Source organism: Myotis lucifugus, unplaced genomic scaffold, assembly GCF_000147115.1.
Source record: "Myotis lucifugus unplaced genomic scaffold, Myoluc2.0 scaffold_80, whole genome shotgun sequence".
NCBI classification, from domain to species: domain Eukaryota; kingdom Metazoa; phylum Chordata; class Mammalia; order Chiroptera; family Vespertilionidae; genus Myotis; species Myotis lucifugus.
Genome location: NW_005871128.1, coordinates 3,284,324 through 3,304,387, shown reverse-complemented (window position 1 = coordinate 3,304,387; position 20,064 = coordinate 3,284,324). Strand labels below are relative to the sequence as shown.

The 20,064-nt window shown below is 38.0% G+C and overlaps 1 protein-coding gene across 1 annotated transcript in view; it reads right to left on the bottom strand.

Annotated features, from left to right (window-relative positions):
• PRIM2 (DNA primase subunit 2) overlaps window positions 1-20,064 on the bottom strand; it is a 275,478-nt gene that overhangs the window by 28,503 nt on the left and 226,911 nt on the right. Inside the window, 2 exon segments of the mRNA XM_006090734.3 lie at window positions 11,240-11,325; window positions 15,757-15,883. Of these exon segments, the coding sequence (XP_006090796.1) occupies window positions 11,240-11,325; window positions 15,757-15,883 (213 nt within the window).

Genomic DNA, 20,064 nt, shown 5'->3' with positions numbered 1-20,064 from the left:
GGGGATGAGGGGGACAGAGATTGGTTGCCTCTTGCACCTGCCCTGACTGGGATGGGGATTGAAACCTGCAACCCAGATACATGCCCTTGACCCGGAATCAAACCTGCCATCCTTTGGTGAATGGGCCAATATTCTAATCACTGAGCAACACAGATAAAGGCAAATTTAGAAATACAAACTTTGGCTAACAAGCAATACACTGTAAATTGGTGGTAAACTCTACCAGGAAGTATGAAATGTCTTAAAGCTAAGCCGACTAAGAATCTGAAACATCCGCCTTATGGAATAAGGCCAGTTATTTAATTTTCTGGATACTTTACATTTGCTTCTCCAAAAGAAATGAGGGGAAGAGAAGAATACTCTGTAAAACTGATCACAAAATAGAACTAAGCTGGGAGAATCGTCTCATGTCTATAGTGAGACAGGCTGAATCTTGCAGGCATCATAAGTTTGCACTATCGTGTGTTATTGAATTATGATTATGTTACTGATATCTATAAAGAATACAGATATCAGTAATTTCTCAGAATAAATAATAAATAATTATAGAAAGATACATAACTGTAAACAGAGTACTAAATTTTCTTAGGAGGAAGACTAGTTTTCCAGTTTAATGCAAGTAAACTTCACTAGGGTTAACTAAAAATGGCATGTTATTTGACTTTCAAAATGATTTTTATTTGAACCACCTTGAACAATATTAATCGTCAAATGACTATCGTCAGCCTATAAAAAAGGAAGGATGTACACAGCAATGTGTGATAGAGCCCAAAGTACAACCACATCCTCCTGGCGCCAATTCTAATGCTCAGCTCTCCACCTTTTCCCTAATGCAGTTCTAAGATTTACCAAGAACAGTGTACACATTTTCAGCTATAACACAAAAGCAAGCTGAGTGCAGCAAAGTGCTGTTCTTATAAACCAGGAGAGATGCTCCCGGAGATGAAATAGATGGAAAAGCTGCTCTTAAAAGCAGTTACTGTTCATAAAGTAATGGAAAGACTGAATACCATTATCTATTGATAAGTACTCTCACCTAAGGAAAAAAAAAATAGGAACTTTAGGTAGTTCAGATTTATATGAACATTGAATAAGGAGTCGCTGAGATTTATCTCTGCCATAAAATTTTCTTGACATAGTGTTACTTTTAAGTCTTTTAAACTATTTTGAAAGACTTCTCATTAACAGGACTTTACCAGTTTTAGATTTAATATGTTCACTTACTTCTTGAAAACTTTTGGACTGTGAAAATGAGAGGTTAACCAATCTCTCAAAAAGTATAAAGAGCATACTTCTTTTCCTACTTCATGGTTTTAGTATCATTAGTAAGTTTTCTTGAAAGCACCAATTATACTTGCTTTTAAATAATCATTAATGGTTATGCTGAGTTAAAATTATAAAACACCATTTCTCCCTCTCTAAAAATGAAAAAACTACAATGAGAAGTAAAAGAGTTTCAAAAATATTAGTGCAAAAATACATTTGTAAATAATGCATCATTTCAATTTAAAAAATCTTAAGATTTCTGCATCTCAAAATATTAATGTTTTATCATAAAATTGTAGGGTTTTTTTAAAAGCTAAAACTGAAAGCAAAATAACTAAATCCCAAAACCAAGATTATCTAAATTAGGAAGGAACTGTTAATAGATATGTTTAGCTGAAAAAACTAACAAAATATTAGAAGAATTATTACCCTCATTGGAAAATTTTAAAATAAATGTTAATGAAAGTAAATTGAGATTAATATACACATCAATATTTTAAGAAGAAAAATGGAAGGTGCCAATTAAAAAAAAATTGGCCAATGTAGCTCGTAGACTTTTATATTATTTATCTATTGGTCTTCTGCTATATACTGTTGAGATAATTTTCCAGGGGCCTCAAGTTTCTGAACATGTGCAACTAGAGAAAACAGCAGCATTTGCTCCAGGCCACTTTTTCAAGGATGTTCATGTAATGAACAGCCTCAGAAGAGACAGGGCCTCCCACTGAAAGTGTAGAAATGCTAGGCAAAGTATATGCTTGTCTAACTACTAAGCTGTACAACTGAAGTCAATACAAAATAATATTGAAAAGTAAACTAATTGAAACATAAAAATATATATAAAAAAGGAAATGCTTACTGTCTATTTTTAAAGATTAAGATTCTCTACACTCAGGGTTTCTCTCTACCAACACATGTGGGTAGTGCCTGGCCTTCATGTTGCTCTGTGGGAACTGGGGTTCAGGGAACTGGTACAAGAAAATGCTGATGTACTGCTGTTTCTGAAATCTTTAAACCTTCTGCCAGAATCCATAAAATTGTGACAGCTAAATTCTTAGCTTGCAAGTAGGGTAAAATCTCACACCTTTCACAGTTCTTAACATAGACTAGAAACTGGTAGGCGCTGGGAGGACTGAAGGAAAGGTTAAAATCTCATACACAAAGATCTCAGTATCTGTTTCACTGTGATTACCATCTATCCATTAAGCACTTGACCAATTAAACTCCATATATTACATGAAATTGGTTTTTTTTTACCTTTGATTAAGTGGAAGTGAAAAATTCTTTTACATATATAGCATGGCTAATTATTAATATCAACAGCTCCCACATCACATTTCTTTCTTGTCTGGAGGCAGTTACTCCCTAGAGGCAATTACTTTTAACCATTTCCATTTTTGGCTACACAGGATGTTTTCTATATAATTCTAAATTAAATGCTGATTAAGTTATTTATTAATGTAATCTATTAAATTCTGCTACATAAGACAAATAGTTGGCTCATTTATGCTACCTCCTACCTACTATTTCTCTTTTTTTCCATTGAAAAAAATAAGGTATAATTTTCATAAAGTAAAATATACCCCTTTTAGTGTATACTATACTTATAAGTTTGTCTTTTCCTGTTACATAAAAGGAATCATATAGTGTGGTTTCTTTCACTTAGTATGAAGAATGCTTCATGCTGTTGGGTGTAGCAATAGTTTGTGCCTTTTTTATTGCTGAGTAGTATTTCATTTTATGGCTATACCACAATTTGTTTATCCAACCACACACTGAGGACATTTAGGTTGTTTCTAGATTTTTGGCAATTATGACTAAAGACAGTATAAATAGGTTTTTGTGTGGAGTTATGCTTTTATTTCAATTATATTAAAAACTAGTAGTGGTATAACTATCTCATACAGTATGTCTAAGTTTCACTTTATAAGAAATTGCCAAATGGCTTTTCAAAGAGGTTCTACCACTTGGATTTCTTCTAGCAATGCATAAGACTTCAGGTCATTCTACATCCTCTTGAGCATTTGATACTGTCAGATTTTTTTTTTCAATAGACCAATTCTAATGATAGTCACTGCAGTTTAAAATTGCATTTCCCCAGAAAGAGAGACTAAAAAAAAACAATTCCATTTACCATCACACCAAAAAAATTAAGATACCTAAGAATAAACTTTAAGGAGGTAAAAGACCTATACTCTGAAAACTACAAGACACTGAAAAAAGAGATAGAGGAAGACATAAACAGATGGAAGAACATACCATGTTCATGGATTGGTAGAATCAACATCATTAAAATGTCCATACTACCCAAAGCAATCTATAGATTCAATGCACTCCCATTAAAATACCAACGGCAGCCCTAACCGGTTTGGCTCAGTGGGTAGAGTGTCGACCTGTGGACTGAAGGGTCCCAGGTTCGATTCCGGTCAAGGGCATGTACCTTGGTTGTGGGCATATCCCCAATAGGGGGTGTGCAGGAGGCAGCTGATAGATGTTTCTCTCTCATCGATGTTTCTAACTCTCTAACCCTCTCCCCTCCTCTCTGTAAAAAATCAATAAAATATATATTTAAAAAAATACCAACGGCATATTTCACAGACCTAGAACGAACTCTCTAAAAATTCATCTGGAATAAAAAAAGACCTCGAATAGCTGCAGCAATCCTGAGAAAGAAGAACAAACTAGGTGGGATCTCAATACCAGATATCAAGCTGTATTACAAAGCCACTGTTCCCAAAACTGCCTGGTTCTGGCACAAGAACAGACATATAGATTAATGGAATAGAATAGAGAACCCAGAAATCGACCCAAACCACTATGCCCAATTAATATTCGACAAAGGAGGCAAGAGCATACAATGGAGTCAAGACAGTCTCTTCAATAAATGGTGTTGGGAAAATTGGACAGATACAAAATTGGACAGAACATGCAAAAAGATGAAACTAGACCACCAACTTACACCATACACAAAAATAAACTCAAAATGGATAAAGGACTTAAATGTAAGATGGGAAACCATAAGATAACTAGAGGAATTCAGAGGCAGCAAAATCTCAGACATATGCTGAAGCAATTTCTTCACCTATACAGCTCCCAGGCAATGGAAACTAAAGAGAAAATAAACAAATGGGACTGCATCAAAATAAAAGGCTTCTGCACAGCAAAAGAAACCATCAACAAAACAAGAAAGCCCACTGCATCGGAGAACATATTTGCCAATGTTATCACCGATAAGGGTTTAATCTCCAACATTTACAGGGAACTCATACAACTTAACAAAAGGAAGATAAACAACCCAATCAAAAAATGGGCAAAGGACCTAAATAGAGACTTTTCGAAAGAGGACATAAGGAAGGCCAAGAGACATATGAAAACATGCTCAAAGTCACTAATCATCCGAGAGCTGCAAATCAAAACAACAATGAGGTACCATCTCACACCTGTCAGAATGGCTATCATCAACAAATCAACAAAGGACAAGTTCTAGCAGGATGCGGAGAAAAAGGAACCCTCGTGCACTGCTTGTGGGACTGCAGACTGGTACAGCCACTGTGGAGAACAGTATGGAGTTACCTCAAAAAAACTAAACATGGAACTCCCATTTGACCCTGTGATCCCACTTCTAGGAATATATCCCAAGAAACTAGAAACACCAATCAGAAAGGATATAATGCACCCCTAAGTGCCCAACAGCAGATGAGTGGATTAAAAACCTGTGGTACATCTACATAATGGAATACTACACTGAGGTAAAAAAGGAGTTCTTACCATTTGTAACAGCATGGATGGACCTGGAGAGCATTATGCTAAGCGAAATAAGCCAGTCAGAGAAAGATAAATATCACATGGTCTCACTCATTTATGGAATATAATGAACAACATAAACTGATGAACAAAAACATATCCAGAGACAGAGAAGCATCAATTAGACCGTCAAACCTCAGAGGGAAGGTAGGGGAGGGGAGGGGTAAGAGGGAGAGATCAACCAAAGGACTTATATACATGCATGCATATAAGCCTAACCAATGGACACAGACACCAGGGGGGTGAGGGCATGAGTGGGGGGGAGGGGGTGGGGGCAATGGGGCAATAAGGACACATATGTAATACCTAAATCAATAAAGAAAAAAAAATTATAAAAATTGCATTTCCCTAATATCTAATGATGAATGTTTTTTTCCATGTGTTTATCATTCACATATTTTCTTTGATGAAATGTCTGTTCAACCTTTTGCATATTTAAAAACTGTTTTGTTATTATTGAGTTTGAGAGTTCTTTGCATCTTTACATGTCCTTGATACAAGTATTTTATCAAATATATGATTTGGAAATATTTCTTCCAATCTATGGCTTATTTTATCATTCTCTTAACAGTTTACAGAACAAAATTTTAACTTTGATAAAGTCTAATTTATCAATATTTTCTCTCAAGGGACATCCCAAACCCAAGCTCATTCCAATTTCCATCTTTTATTCCAGAAGGTTTACATTTTACATTTTGATCTATGATCTATTTCAAATTAATTTTTAAGATATGAGGTATGTGTCTGTGACCTTCCCCTTCTCCTGGCATATGGACATTCAATTGTCCTAGAAATACTTGTTGAAAATACTATCCTTTCCCTATTCAATTCCCCGGGGAATCTTTGTTTAAAAACCAGTTGGCTGTATGTATGTGGGTCTAATTCTGTCCAGTTGATCTTTATGTTTATCATTTCCCTAACACATTATCTAGATTCCAGTACTTTTACTTAAGTCTTGGAATCAGGTAATTGTACTTACAATTTTCTTCTTTGATTTTTTTCATCAGTATTTCAGTATAAAGATCTTGTACATATTTTGAAATATATATTAAAAAACATTTATGTCATTTTGGTACTATTGCATATAACACTTTAATTTTTTTTAGTTTCCAATTATTCATTGGAAGAAATAGAATTGACTTTTGTGCATTGACTTAGATCCCACCATCTATTAGTTATAACAGCATTTTGGTAAGTTCATTGAGATGTTTTTTTCATAAATCATTATGTTGAGACTAGAGAAAGGTTTTTTCTTTCTTATTTTCTAATCTGCTTTTTATTTTTCTTGCCTTATTGTACTGGTTATTATCAGAGAACATATTTTGTATAGTTTCAGTTCATTTAAATTTGTAATGGATTTTTAAGCCCCCCCTAAATATCATCTATCCAAGTTAATGTTTTATGTACACATGAAAAACCCAACCTGTTGTTGGGTGTAATAGTCTATAAATGTCAATTAGGTCAATCAAGATGGTTGACAGAGTTGCTTCAAGTCTTCTATATACTCACGGATGTTCTGTCTGCTTGTTCTGTTAATTACTGAAGGAGGAGTGCTGAAGTCTCCAAATATGAGTGTGGATTTGCTTAGTTGTCCTTTCAGTTCTCTCCATGTTTATTTCATGTATTTTAAAGCTATGTTGTGGGGGTATCGACATTTCGAATTTTGCTATCTTGTGGGTGAACTGACCTCTATGTTTTTCTCTTTGGGGAGAGGGCTGAGGAATAAGTGCAGGACTGCCCATTTTCTTTCGTTTTATTTTGTTGTTCAGTTGCTGTCTTCTTAAACTGAATACCAAGCTCATTCAAGAAGGAAGATGAAATGCGATCCCATAAATATGTCTTTGTTGAAAAAGTATGTGATGTCAGTTAAGTCACAAATGCTCTCTCTTCTGGTCATCAAAATTCTGATATTTAACATCTAAGTATTTCTAAAAGTAGAAGGTATTTTTTTCAAGTAGGTTTTTCTGAAATAAAAGCAGTTCCGTTGTTTTACTTTACATGCATTTTAGTGTTTTCTTTCATTCAATATTTTAACATACACTTTGACAATTTAAGATCTAATTTGCACTGATGCCAAAGTGCTACTAAGTATTTATCAACATGTTTTACATGGATTTTTCATTCATCAACTTTCTGCCCTTTAGAACACTGTCCCCCAGCTGCTTCACTCTACTGAGATCCACTCAGTAAAGACAGACGTCAAACGAAAGCAATATACTATTTACAGCTTGCCCACATGCACTATACATCAGATAAAAAGTTGTGATGAAGGTCCAAAGGATGATTTGGAAATTACTAACCAGCTTCAACTAAGTAAGTGACCTACTTATAAATCAAGAGTAAGTGGAGGAATGCAAATGAGTTAAAGCAAAGAGTGTACAAACAGAATACAATCTTCTCGGTAGACTTGATGATAGCCTGTATTTTTTTAAAAAGTGATTCTTTACAATTGCTGGAAAAGCCTCTAATGCAGTGGTTCTCAACCTTCCTAATGCCGTGACCCTTTAATACAGTTCTTCATGTTGTGGTGACCCCCAACCATAAAATTATTTTCGTTACTACTTCATAACTGTAATTTTGCTACTGTTATGAATCGTAATGTAAATATCTGATATGCAGGATGTATTTTCATTGTTACAAAATGAACATAATTAAAGCATAGTGATTAATCACAAAAAACAATATGTAATTATATGTGTGTTTTCCGATGGTCTTAGGAGAGCCTTGTGAAAGGGTCGTTCGACCCCCAAAGGGGTCGCGACCCACAGGTTGGCGACCCACAGGTTGAGAACCGCTGCTCTAATTCTTTTCTTCTCTATTCCCTATCAAAATTTGTTATCTACAGTTCCTGACTTTTCCTATGTCCAAAACACCATTCCCATTCCATTTACTCTCAGCTAATGATCAGACTTCTTACCTTACAAAGAAGAGTAAGGCCAACTGATATGCTCCATCAACTTCCCTTTGCTCTACCTCTAAGCTTTTCTCTATATTTGCACAATGACTAAGGGATATGCCTCTTTCTGTCACTGTCCTTTGTCCAAGTATATCTCCCCAGTCTTCAATAAGGTTATCCCTGTCACTGAATGCCAATCTCCTCTCTCTGCACCCCACCAACATACACTCCAGCGTCTACTTCATACCCAAGGTGTATGATATGCCCACTTACCTTTTCAACATTTTTTAAGGCCCTACCAAGTGCCAGTCACTGAATTACTATGAGACAGAAAGTTAAATAAATATCCATTCTTTCTTTTAGAAAATTCACAAACTTGTGGGAAAGATAAATAGTTTCAAAAATAATTACAATTGGTGTAATAAGAGCAAAGGCGTGTACAGTATAATCATGGTATAAAGGAAAGATAACAATGGTTACAGAAGGATTATTTTTTTTAATATACATAGATCTTTATCAGGCCTACCCTCTCTGATGGGTTTTCTTCTTTTTCTGCAAATAGGCTCAGGTCTCCTCTAGCCTTAAACACACAAAACATCCATGACACTTAAACTAATATTGCTGTCATTCACTTTTACTCACAGTCCACAAATCCAATCCACTGTTCTTTATCCTTCATCTTTCAACTGTGGTCTTGGTTTCCACCATTACATCGACACCTCTCACCAAATCCAAGTTGAGTAATCCACTCAACATATCACCTTTCTTTCCTGGTCTTTATAAGTCTCCCAGCTATAAAGGACTATTATACCCTCTTCTCCAAATTCTCTCCTTGCCTTTTGTGATACTTTACTTCCCTAATGTATTACCTCCCTCTCCATTCAATGCCAATCAGTCTTCACAGATTCTACTTCCTTCTGTGGCCTGACAAAGGGAAGCTTTAGCCAAAATTCCATTTCGAGATGTGATTTTTGACTCCCTACATCCTCTCTCCACTATTTTGTTCTCCCTCTCTGCCACAGAAAATTCATGATAGCAGTGCTATAGTAACCTGGGATTGAGAAAAATAATCATGAAGTTAGAAGGCCTAGCTTCAGTGTCTGTTCTGCCACTGACTTACTATCTGTGTACCATGGGCATGTCACATCCTATGACTCCATAAAAGAGAATGGCTTTCTAATTAATGTTCCTTCCAAGCCCACAGTTCTATAATTTCAACTGGAAAGAACATCAGATTTTTAATTCTAACTTTAATGCACTATGAATCCACATTCTGTCTGCCATTTAAATGTCCCACCTCTAAAACTAATCTCTTTAACCAACTAGTTCTTTTAAGTTTCCCACTAACATTTATGTACTTGTGACCATTATTTTAAACTTGAAACCCTAATAATATTATGCACATACTGCCTTCTATTCATGCATTCTCTCTTCCCGATTCCTAACCCCCGCTTCAAGGCTCAACTCAAAGAGAATCTCTTCCGGAAAGTGTTTCATGGCCTCTCCTGCTGCTTATAGTATCCCACTTCTTCAGAAGACCCAAGATATTCTATGTATACAATAGTCCCCCTCCCCACCACCACCAATTACCTGTGGTTTCAGTTACAGCAGTCAAAAGTGGTCCGAAAATAGGAAATTTCACCAACCATCAACATAGCCTGCTCCTGACACCCAACCCCTGACACTGCCATGGCTCCAAAACCCAGGACTACCCGAAGCAGATGATCCTCCTTCTGACGTATAGTCGGAAGGTCAATAGCAGCCTAAAGTTATGCCCATGTCATTCACCTCACTTCATCTTATCATGTAGACATTTTATCAGCTCACATCATCACAAGAAGAAGGGTGAGGATAGTACAGTAAAATATTTGGGAGAAAGAATCCACATTCACCTAACTTTTATTGTAGTATATTGTTATAATTGCTCTATATTATTAGATATTATTGTTAATTTCCCACTGTGCCTAATTTTATAAATTAAACTCTAGTGTAGGTATGTATGTATAGGAAAAACCATAGTATTTACTATAGGGTTTGATACTATCTGCGATATCAGGTATCCACTGGGAGTCTTGGAACATATCCCCTGCAGGGAAGGAGGGACTGCTGGACTCCTAACACTTGGCAAGTTCCCCTCCAGACTCTGACTCTGTAGAAGCAGGTTTACACCTGACCCTCCTTTGCATCCCCCAACAGCACCTGAGCACTGTCTTGTGCAGAGTACAGAAAACCTCCGAGATTTGAACTGAACTAACCTGAACTTTGGACACAGCAGAAGCGGGAGTATTCTATACTAATTACCTTCTTCAAGTAGAAATCTGTGTTGAAGGACACATGGCTTAGGTGTTCCAGCTCTAAACTGAGAAAGCAGAAGCTCTTTTTGAACTCCTTCAAAATCCAAGTCAACTCAAAAGGATACTATAGACCAGTGATGGTGAACCTTTTGAGCTCAGCGTGTCAGCATTTTGAAAAACCCTAACTTAACTCTGGTGCCGTGTCACATATAGAAATTTTTTGATATTTGCAACCATAGTAAAACAGAGACTTATATTTTTGATATTTATTTTATATCTTTAAATGCCATTTAACAAAGAAAAATCAACCCAAAAAATGAGTTCATGTATCACCTCTGACATGCGTGTCATAGGTTCGCCATCACTGCTATAGACAGTAATCTTTGCAGTGTCACTAGTTTTTAAAAGTGTATTTACTAAAAGGTATACTCCTAAATAGTTGGTTTTATATTGGAGCATTTTTTTAAATCTAAATTATTTACGTCAAGACAATGTGTTTCATAGACCTAATGAACTATCATTAGAACTGGAGATTTAACATAGCAACAGTGATGCTTATCAGAACATTTAACCAGCACACACTGCATCATCTTCTGCTCTAACCTACATGCGGCATAGCAAACAATTTTCAAAATGAAATAAGATGTCATTAATTTTCAGCTTCATTAATAAGCTTCAATGCATTCCTCTAAAAATTGTTTCAATGCCCTCAATTGCGATAGCAAGACAAATTGAGAGAAATAAAGGTTTCCGGCTTCCTTATTACCAAGAAACATAAAAATGCAGCCTAGCAGACGAAAGAACCAGAATTTCCAAGCACTCTACACCAGAAAAGTCAAGGCTTTAGCTTAACTCACCTGGAAAGCGGGGTGTCTGCATGAGGCCTGACAGTAGTACACAGCATCGCTGCAAGGACGTTAAATGAAACTGAGAGAACTGTCTGGCACCTCATTACTGAAGAGGCAGAGCAGACTCTGACCTACCTGGCTTATCCCTCCGGAGAGATCTTGTATGACTGCAACTTCTGCTTCAGCAGCTCAGGATCACTGTGACGGAATGGGCACCCTGACAACGAAAAACAGGCCAGCACACCAACAAGGTTATTTACTCAGGACTTAGTACAGAGCCACACTCGAGAGACTGTCTAAGCTGCCCTTAATTGGCTAACAGCTTATTAATAAAAAAGTTAATTGCCCATGAGTGCAACTGCGTTCCTCTCTTTATCTAAATGACGGCTTCGCTGTACGGTTATCAGGGTACCACAGGCTCAAGAGTTACATAAAACACTGCACCATTCTCAGGCTTAGTTGCTCATTCACTGGGAAGAAACAGTTTTAATTGTGCTACTTGCTAATAAGCAGAGATAATCACAAAGTAGCTATAAAATAGTTTATCTAAAAACTTTATATTATCACACATTTTTTTCTAAAGAATTACTTAAAAGACATACTATAGAAGGAAGATAGTGTAGACAAAAAGAAAAATGTGCAAATGCAAAGAAATATAAAAATTTTCAGAAGAAAATTCTATACCCATTTCCCATTGTGTAGAAACAATATAAATTTAGATGAATCATGGATGGGAATGAGATGCACAAATAAGGAACTGTTTCATAGAAAAACAAATTATAGTAGATTCATGTCATCTCTAGACTATTTCACAAGAATAATAAAGTTGGACTACTAAACATCTGCTTAAAAACACAAAAGAATTGAAATGTAAAGCTATATTAGACCAAAATTTAGACAATTTTAGATATTTTAGTAAGAAACTGCAATGACAGGTCAAAATACTTAATTTGACATTTAATACAGGATGCCAGTTAGTTTTTCAATCATAGAGATGATAGATCTATAAATTAATTAGAAACAATTGTGCATTTTTAACAATAGGAAATTGGTTGGAAAAAAAATAGTGGAAAGGAGTCTACAGGTCAAACAAATATGTTTCCCAAAAATTTTAACTCTTAAATAAAAACACCCATGATAACATTATGGACTCCTACAAATTATGAAATTCACAAAATGCATAGTATATACTTTATTCAGTTTAAAATCATAGTTATTTTTAGTACAAGGAAATATCTTGAGAAGCTGTGTAGCACACAGTTGAAAGTTTGGATTTGAGTTTAAGTTACAAGTTAGGAGACTTAGGCAAATTTTGTATCTTTATGTTGACTCAGCTTCACTTTCTGTCAAGTGAGGGAAATACTGAGCTCTTGTGGGAATGGACTATAAAGCTCTTATCTTACATGCTCCTGGCACATAGTAAACACTCAAAAACAACTGATAATGAAATTATGAAGAATCACAATGAGAAAGACATCAGGGTGTACGGGGAATTTTTGGTTTAGTCCAGAATTATTAAAAGACACCAAAAAAACATTAATTGAATTACCCAAAGTACATCTGAAATAATGGCTATACCTGTATGAAAGGTCAGAAAGGGCAAAGCCAAGAAGAAACTAAAGATTGCCAAAATATTCAATATCACACAAAAGTCTTTAAAAGCTATGCTCACTATAAGAAGAAAACAGAGGAACCAGACTACTAGAGAAGCTGATCTATAATAATAAAAGAGTAATCTGCTAATTAGACCAGACGTCCTTCTGGACGACCTTCCAGACGAACGAAGCCGGGGCTGCAAGGGAAGCCCGGGGCCCGGGTGCCAGAGGGAAGCCGGTGCCGGAAGCCAGGGGAAGGAAGGCTTACTCTTGTACGAATTTCGTACATCGAAATTCTAGTGTTACTATAACAGAACAGAAAGAAAACAGAACTCAGCACCTCCTACTTTGTTTCTATCTTCCACATCAAAGAGAATGATATTTACAATTGGAAAGAGTTGAACTAACAAGATAACTGAAGAAGTGAATTCCTAAACAACCAACACTGACTTCAGCTAAGTGTTTGACAAAGCTTTTGTGGAAGAGATGGATAAACTTCATCCAGAATACAGTTACACCTACATAGATTCATAACTGGTTGAACAATCCTTCCAGGCAGTGCCGCTTAATGAAATAATGTGAAGCTAGGGGACTAGTTAGCTTTGCAAGTAACAAAAAAATAAAAGGGCAGAGACTTCTGGTTTCCAGTCTAGCATGTAAGGAGCTTAGAAGTTGCCTCTCCATCCAAATAAGTAAAAAGCTGAACTGAAAAATCAGCAGCTGTTCTTGGATCCATTTGAGAAGTGAAGTCACAGGACAAATCACTGTCCCCAAAACTGGAGAGAGAAGGAGACACAGAGAATCTCAACTTACCAGAGCAGAAATCCTTGTGGGAACTAAATACTGGAGTAGAAAAACTGAACCTGGACAGATTGCTAGAGTCTCCATGTGGTCAATTCTAAGAGTTAAAAACTTCGAGGAGACCCACTCATGGGGGAACCCCACACTTTTGTAAGTTTAACATCCAAGAGCTCTACCAGATCTTCACAGTGAATAAGAGAGAGAATCCCCACATCCTCCTGGCAGTGGGAGAGGAAAAGTAACCATTTTGAAAGAGCTATCTGTCCTTCTTAACAAGGTCTGCCTGCAGGAAACACTATTTTATCAGAGCCTAAAAAGCCTAACCTACCTGGGGGAAGGGAAATACCCAATTCCAGCCACCTCCAGCCCTCCTGCCCACCTACAGAGGCCGGGGGGGGGGGGGTGAGAATCACTGATGAAGTTCATGATTTTATAGAAAGAGGAAGGGGGAGAGAGAGAGAGAGAGAGAGAGAGAGAGAGAGAAACAAACAAACATCAATGTGAGAGAGAAACATCTATCAGGTACCTCCCATATGTGCCCCAACCAGGGATCGAGCCCACAGCCTAAGTATGTGCCCTGACCAGGAATTGAACCTGCAACCTTTTCTGGTGTATGGGGATGACCCTTGAATCAACTGAGCCTCCTGGCCAGGGTCATTTTTCTTATTCTTAATTGATCTAATAGATAAGCAACAATATAGTTGCACTCAACAGAACCATCAATCAATTAACTGGATACCACTGACATCTATGAAACAACTACATCCAACAACAGCCAATTACACATTCTTCTCAGCTCACAAATAACAAAGCACTCTGGTGTGGGATGCCAATAGCGGGGAAGGCTAGGCAAGTGTGGGGTAGGAGCTATCTGGGAATTCTTTGTACATTCTGTTCAATTTTGCTCTGAACCTAAAACTGTTCTAAAAAAATGAAGTTTCTTAAAAGGACAGATAAATGTGCCTATAAATAATATGAAATCATTCAGTGTTTGGTAAGTATAGTATTTTTAAATGATAGTTCAAATTAAAAACAAAATAAAACAAAAATAGACTGGAATAAATAAAATACAATTTATCAGGAGTAAGAAATATAAAATGCTGCATTTAAGCTAATAAAAGTAAACGAAATGTGTAACAAATGCTAGGACCTAGAAATTGACAGAAGAATCCCTGGGAGGAGTTTTACTTGGCCAAGCTCCATGTAAATCGCCTGCCTGTTGTGGCAGCTAGGAAAAGCTCGAGGCTTTTTCAACAGAAGTATCTGGCCAATGGTTTTCAAAGTTCAGAAAACATAAAAATCATCCAGGGAACTTGTAAATACATCGGAGTTTATATATCTGAAGGTGGGGCCTGAGAATATGCCTTTCTAAAAGGAACGTTAAGTGACTACCATCACTGCTGCCTCTTCGTCTATGAAATATGAACACACAAGCATTTTTAGATGCTCTGTACACATGCAGCATCTTTCTTAAAATTCTCTTTGTGATAATAGGTCTTTAATAACCTAAATGTGTATCTTTTTAACGAGTTTCATTTAAGATGCTAAAACAAAATATTTTTTGATACATACACTGTAGTAAACTTTGGTAGTCTAGAAATTTTACTAATATGGACTGTTAAACCATTCTCTGACATACCAGACAAATGGGGAGATTTCAAGGTATGCTCAGAGAACTATTTTAGAAAAAAGTTTTTGAACTCAGAAATCTACAAAAAATAGTTTAACACAGATTTTTGATTTTTTACCTTCAACTCAGGCAAGTTGATAGGTGTTTGATACAATTCTTCACTTAATCTGTGTTTGTTAATCAGATGATAGTAATGAGAACAAAACACATTTTTCCTCGATAGTCTTCTGAAAATCAGTGACTCTACTATTATAAACTTCAAGGCATTCAATTTCAAAAAGCTCTGAAGAACTTGTGTCAGTCGGCTAAGACACTTGCAGAACGAGAGAGAGACAGACAGATAGGCAGATAGACACGAGCAGGCGAGGGGGAAATTGAGAACAAAAGAGCCCGGTCCAGCACAGACAGCAGCACAGCTGCATGACGTTCTCTTGCCTGACCTAGTTCAGTGACAAGACAAACCGGCAGAAGAGTAATGGGTCTCTGGCTTGACACTGATGACTGGCATACGCTGTAAACTAGTTCCTGTCAGTGATGCAAAACGCCATCACACTGTTTCAGCGTTTCCCACTGAGCTCTTGGGTTTCTGTACTTCACAAACATGTCAAGTGGAAGCACTTACCATGATAATCCCCTTGGCCTGGCGGATTGTTTAGAATAATCTTCAGGCAACTGAAAGGTGTATAGTCTGTCCTCTTGCCTTCCTTTCCGAAGCTGTGACGGATATTGTAAGAGTAGCCTTTATCAAACTGGTTGAAGGGAAAAGAAAAAAGAGACAAAAGTAAGCCAATATTGTAGGTGTGGTGTCAGTAATCGGCTAGAACCAAAGAGCAAAGAGTGATATTTTCTAAAACAAACTCAGCATTCATGGGCAGATGTACATTCAGGTCACACACATCATTTGGGTCCCTTATGATACAAATAAAAATGTCTATGTTTTTGAGATTTATCACATGTCATTACACATATTAGGAGTTTGTTCCTTTGTTGCTGAGTTTTCCTATTGATGGATACCTGGGCTACTCTAGTTTGGGGCTATTATCAATAAAGCTGCATGAACATTCTGATAGATGATTTTGTGGACATATATTTTGATTTCTCTTGGATAAATACCTAGGAGTGGAATTGCTGCCAACTGTTTTTTCCAGAGTGGCTATAGACCCCACCAGCTATTCATGTAAGTTCCAAATTCCCCCCAAAATATGGTGTTTCTTTTAGTTAAAATGTTTTTCTAAGAAATGGGTAGTGATATCTCCTTTTGCATTTCCTTGATGACTAATACTGCTGAGCACTTTTTCATAGGTCTTTCTTGGTTACTGATATGCCTTATTTATTAAGTGTCTATTCATATATTTTGCCCATTTAAAAAAAACAGGATTGTCTTTATTATTTCATTGTAAGAATTCTTCACAGTTTCTGGACTCAAGCCCTTTGTTAGATACAGGATACCTTGGAGATAAGGTGAGTCAGGTTCCAGACCACTCCAATAAAGTAAGTACATAGCAGTAAAGGCACTCTTAATTTTTTTGCTGGTGAAGGGTCTTGCCTTCAATTTGTAATAAACACAACATCTATGAAGTGCAATAAAGTGAGGTTTGCCTGCATAGGTATTACAGATATTTTCACAGTGTATGGCTTGTCTATTTATCTTCTTGGTATTATCTATATATATAAAAGCCTAAGCAACCATTACTACTGGAAGGACCGGTTGCTCTGATGCACACTGCCCCCTGGTGGTCAGTGCACTCCCACAGCCAACCTCCCTTGGCTGGCCAACCTCCTGCGGCCCCTCCCCCTCGCTGGCAGGCCCTGATCACTCCGGGCTGGGACGGGGAACTGAGGGTGGGTGGCAGCAGATGCAGCTCCTTTCCCAGGGGGGCCAAGGGCTGGCTTCCTCCTTGGGGATGGCAGCCAACCTCCCATGCCCAGTTCCCCCCCCCAGCTGGCAGGCCCCGATCAGCCTACTGCCCACCCGCCATGGTGGCAGTGCGGCGGCAAGGGAAGGAGAAACGGGGAAGGCAGGGAACCGCATGGTGGTGGCATCAACCTCAGGCATCTGTTCCTTCAGTGTCCAGCCCGGCAATCATTGCCTCCTCTCCCGACCCCACCAGGGCCTTTGGGCCCTGGGCTGGGATGGGGAACCGGGGGTGGGTGGCAGTGGCAGTGGCACGGCCCCTTTTGCATGGGGGCTGAGGGCCAGCTCCCTCCTCCGGCCAGCGGCCAACCTCCCACTTCCTGTCCCTCCCCCTAGCCGGCAGGCTCCAATTGGCCCACCACCTGCCCACTGCAATGGCAGTGCAGAGGTGAGGGAAGGAGGAAGGGGGTAGGCTGGGAATCATGCAGTGGCGGCGTCAGTGTCCGTTCCTTCCGCACCGGCCTGGCGACTGTCGCCTCCTCTCCCAGCCCTGCTGGGGCCTTCAGGCCCCAATCAGCCAGGCTCTGATCGCCAGCCAGGCCTAGGAACCCTACCCATGCACAAATTTCATGCACTGGGCCTCTAGTTTTCTGATAGGATAAGCAGATGTTTTTACTTTTGATGAACCCAATTTGTCAACTCTTTATGCTAGTGCTCTTTGTGTCCTCTCTAATGTAGATTTCAAAAAATACCTCCCTATACTGTCCTTTAGGAGGTGTAATGCTTTAGCTTTTAAGTCTAGATCCTGATTAATCTCAAGCTAATTTTTGTGTGTGGTGTGAGGTAGGAGTTCAGAATCTTTTTTATCCCTGATAGGGGAGGCAAGATCTTTTCCCCTCTCTTCTCTCCTAGGTTCAATTGTTGGGGCCCATGACTCAAACTACTAAAAGACAGACTAACAAGAAGCACACACAATTTAATTACATATACATGTGTCACTACACATAAGGGTGTCTTACAAAGACTCAAAGAGGCAGCCAGATGATTGACGATACAGGCACATCTTTACAAATGTATATATATATTTTTATTTAAAGGGAAGTTTGTACTTTAATTTTAGGCAGCTAGGGGAGGTAAAGTGCTTTTCCTGCATCTGCTGGTTCTCAAGTGCCTTTAGGTTCAAATAATCCCTATGCCAAAGCGGCGTATTTTGGGATGGCTTATTCTCTAATACCCTTCATCCCCGTGGGATAAGCGCTGTTCCCATTCCTTACTAAATCACTTTGGTACCCTTGTCAAATTTGACCATAAATGTGTGGGTCTGTTTTTGGATGCTGTATTGTACCAGGGATCTACATGTCTATCCTTCTGTCAGTGCCACACTGTTTTTTGTTTGTTTGTTTTAGAGGAAAGGAGAGAAAGAGACAAACATCGATATGAGAGAGAAACATCGATCTGTTGCCTCTGCAACCTGGGTGTGTGCCCTGATGGGGAATCACACTGCAACCTTTTTGTGTGCGGGACCATACTTCAGCCAACTGAGCCATGCAGCCAGGGCTCACACTATCTTCATTACAAAGTCTTTAGCATTAAATCTCAAATTCAAATAATCTAAGACTGTAAGTCCTCCTGCTTTGTTCTTTTTCAAAATTGTTTTGGCTATTCAATGTCCTTGAATTTCCATATAAATTTCAGAATCAGCTTATCAATTTCTATTTTTAAAAAGACTGCTGAAATTTTCAATAATCAGTAGCTTATGGCTTCACAACTACCTATCTGCCAGTAGAAATCTACAACCAGGAAAACAAAGGCATTTCAACCTAAAAACAACTTTCAAAAAAGAAGACAAACTTTCAAACCAACATTAAATTTCACCGGTGAAAACAAGAACATTTAGAAGTTCCAGCAAGCATCTTTTACAAACAACTTCTGTTTGTTTTGTAAGTCATAAACATTAGCTATAGTCAATCACTTTGTGCAAACTTTTAGGTCTGAAGTGAATTTAAATAGATACAAGATTCTGTATGTTCGTCAGAAAACACTGAAAGAACTTTTTGGTCAGCTATTCTGTTAAAGTAATGGAAAGCTACTCTCTCGAAAGGACACAAAGCTAAATTAGTATTTTTTTCACCTCTTTCTCCTTTCCAATTTATTTACCTGCTGTCTGTGTGTATATATGCCTAAAATTTGGACCTTACTGAGCCTTCTGACTATCTGCTTATCAAGAACACAAGTGGTCCTCTCTATCTAGTTTTCAGACAGGCTAACTTTTGTAGCATTGCAGAGAGGGTGCATTTACTGTGAGATGTTCTTGAGAGAATACTTTCTAAGTGTCCATACCCACAACTTAAAGGAACATCTCCAACTATTTGTGTGGGAACTAAGTGAAGAGCACACTTTCCCATTTTGGCTCCTCCATCCTACTCCTCTCAGTGACAGGAAATGCCAGCAAATCCGCTCTGGTCAGACGGTGGGTGAGTGGCAGTGTGTGACCTCCCAAATTAGTCCTGCCATCCCAGCTGTGGCGCTGGCAACACCCCATCTGCATTTCTGCCAAAGTCAGCAGTGAATTATTTTCAAGGGCACAGTGTTACCAATGGAACTCAAGAAAAGTGAGAAAGCAGGCACATCTGTTTGTTTTTCTCTTGTAAATCCATCTTTTGTCAGTCTAATTTACGGGCACCAGCTGGAGAACTTGAGTAGAAAAACAGGGTATTTTCCTCCCCTTTGGTTTTGTCCAAAAAGAGCAGGACATATGTTCTCCATCTTCACATCCTAATCCCCTTCCCTGTAGTCAGGGAGAACATTTTCAGTTCTAGAATGAGCAGATTTTCTTTCCCTCAGATTTCCCCTGAGGCAGGGTCTAGCTAAAATTTTTAAATTGTGATTAACCATTTGGTTAGAAAGTGAAAAGGAAATCGTGAAATGCCAAAACCCACCGAAAAAGTATTAAATAAAATGATCGTATGTGATTAGATAAGATCGTTGATTAAGCAGACCACTTTCGGTGAAGCTAATAGATCAAAAGAAACATCAGCTGTGTATGAAGAAACCTGCCATATCATCAGAGGAAAG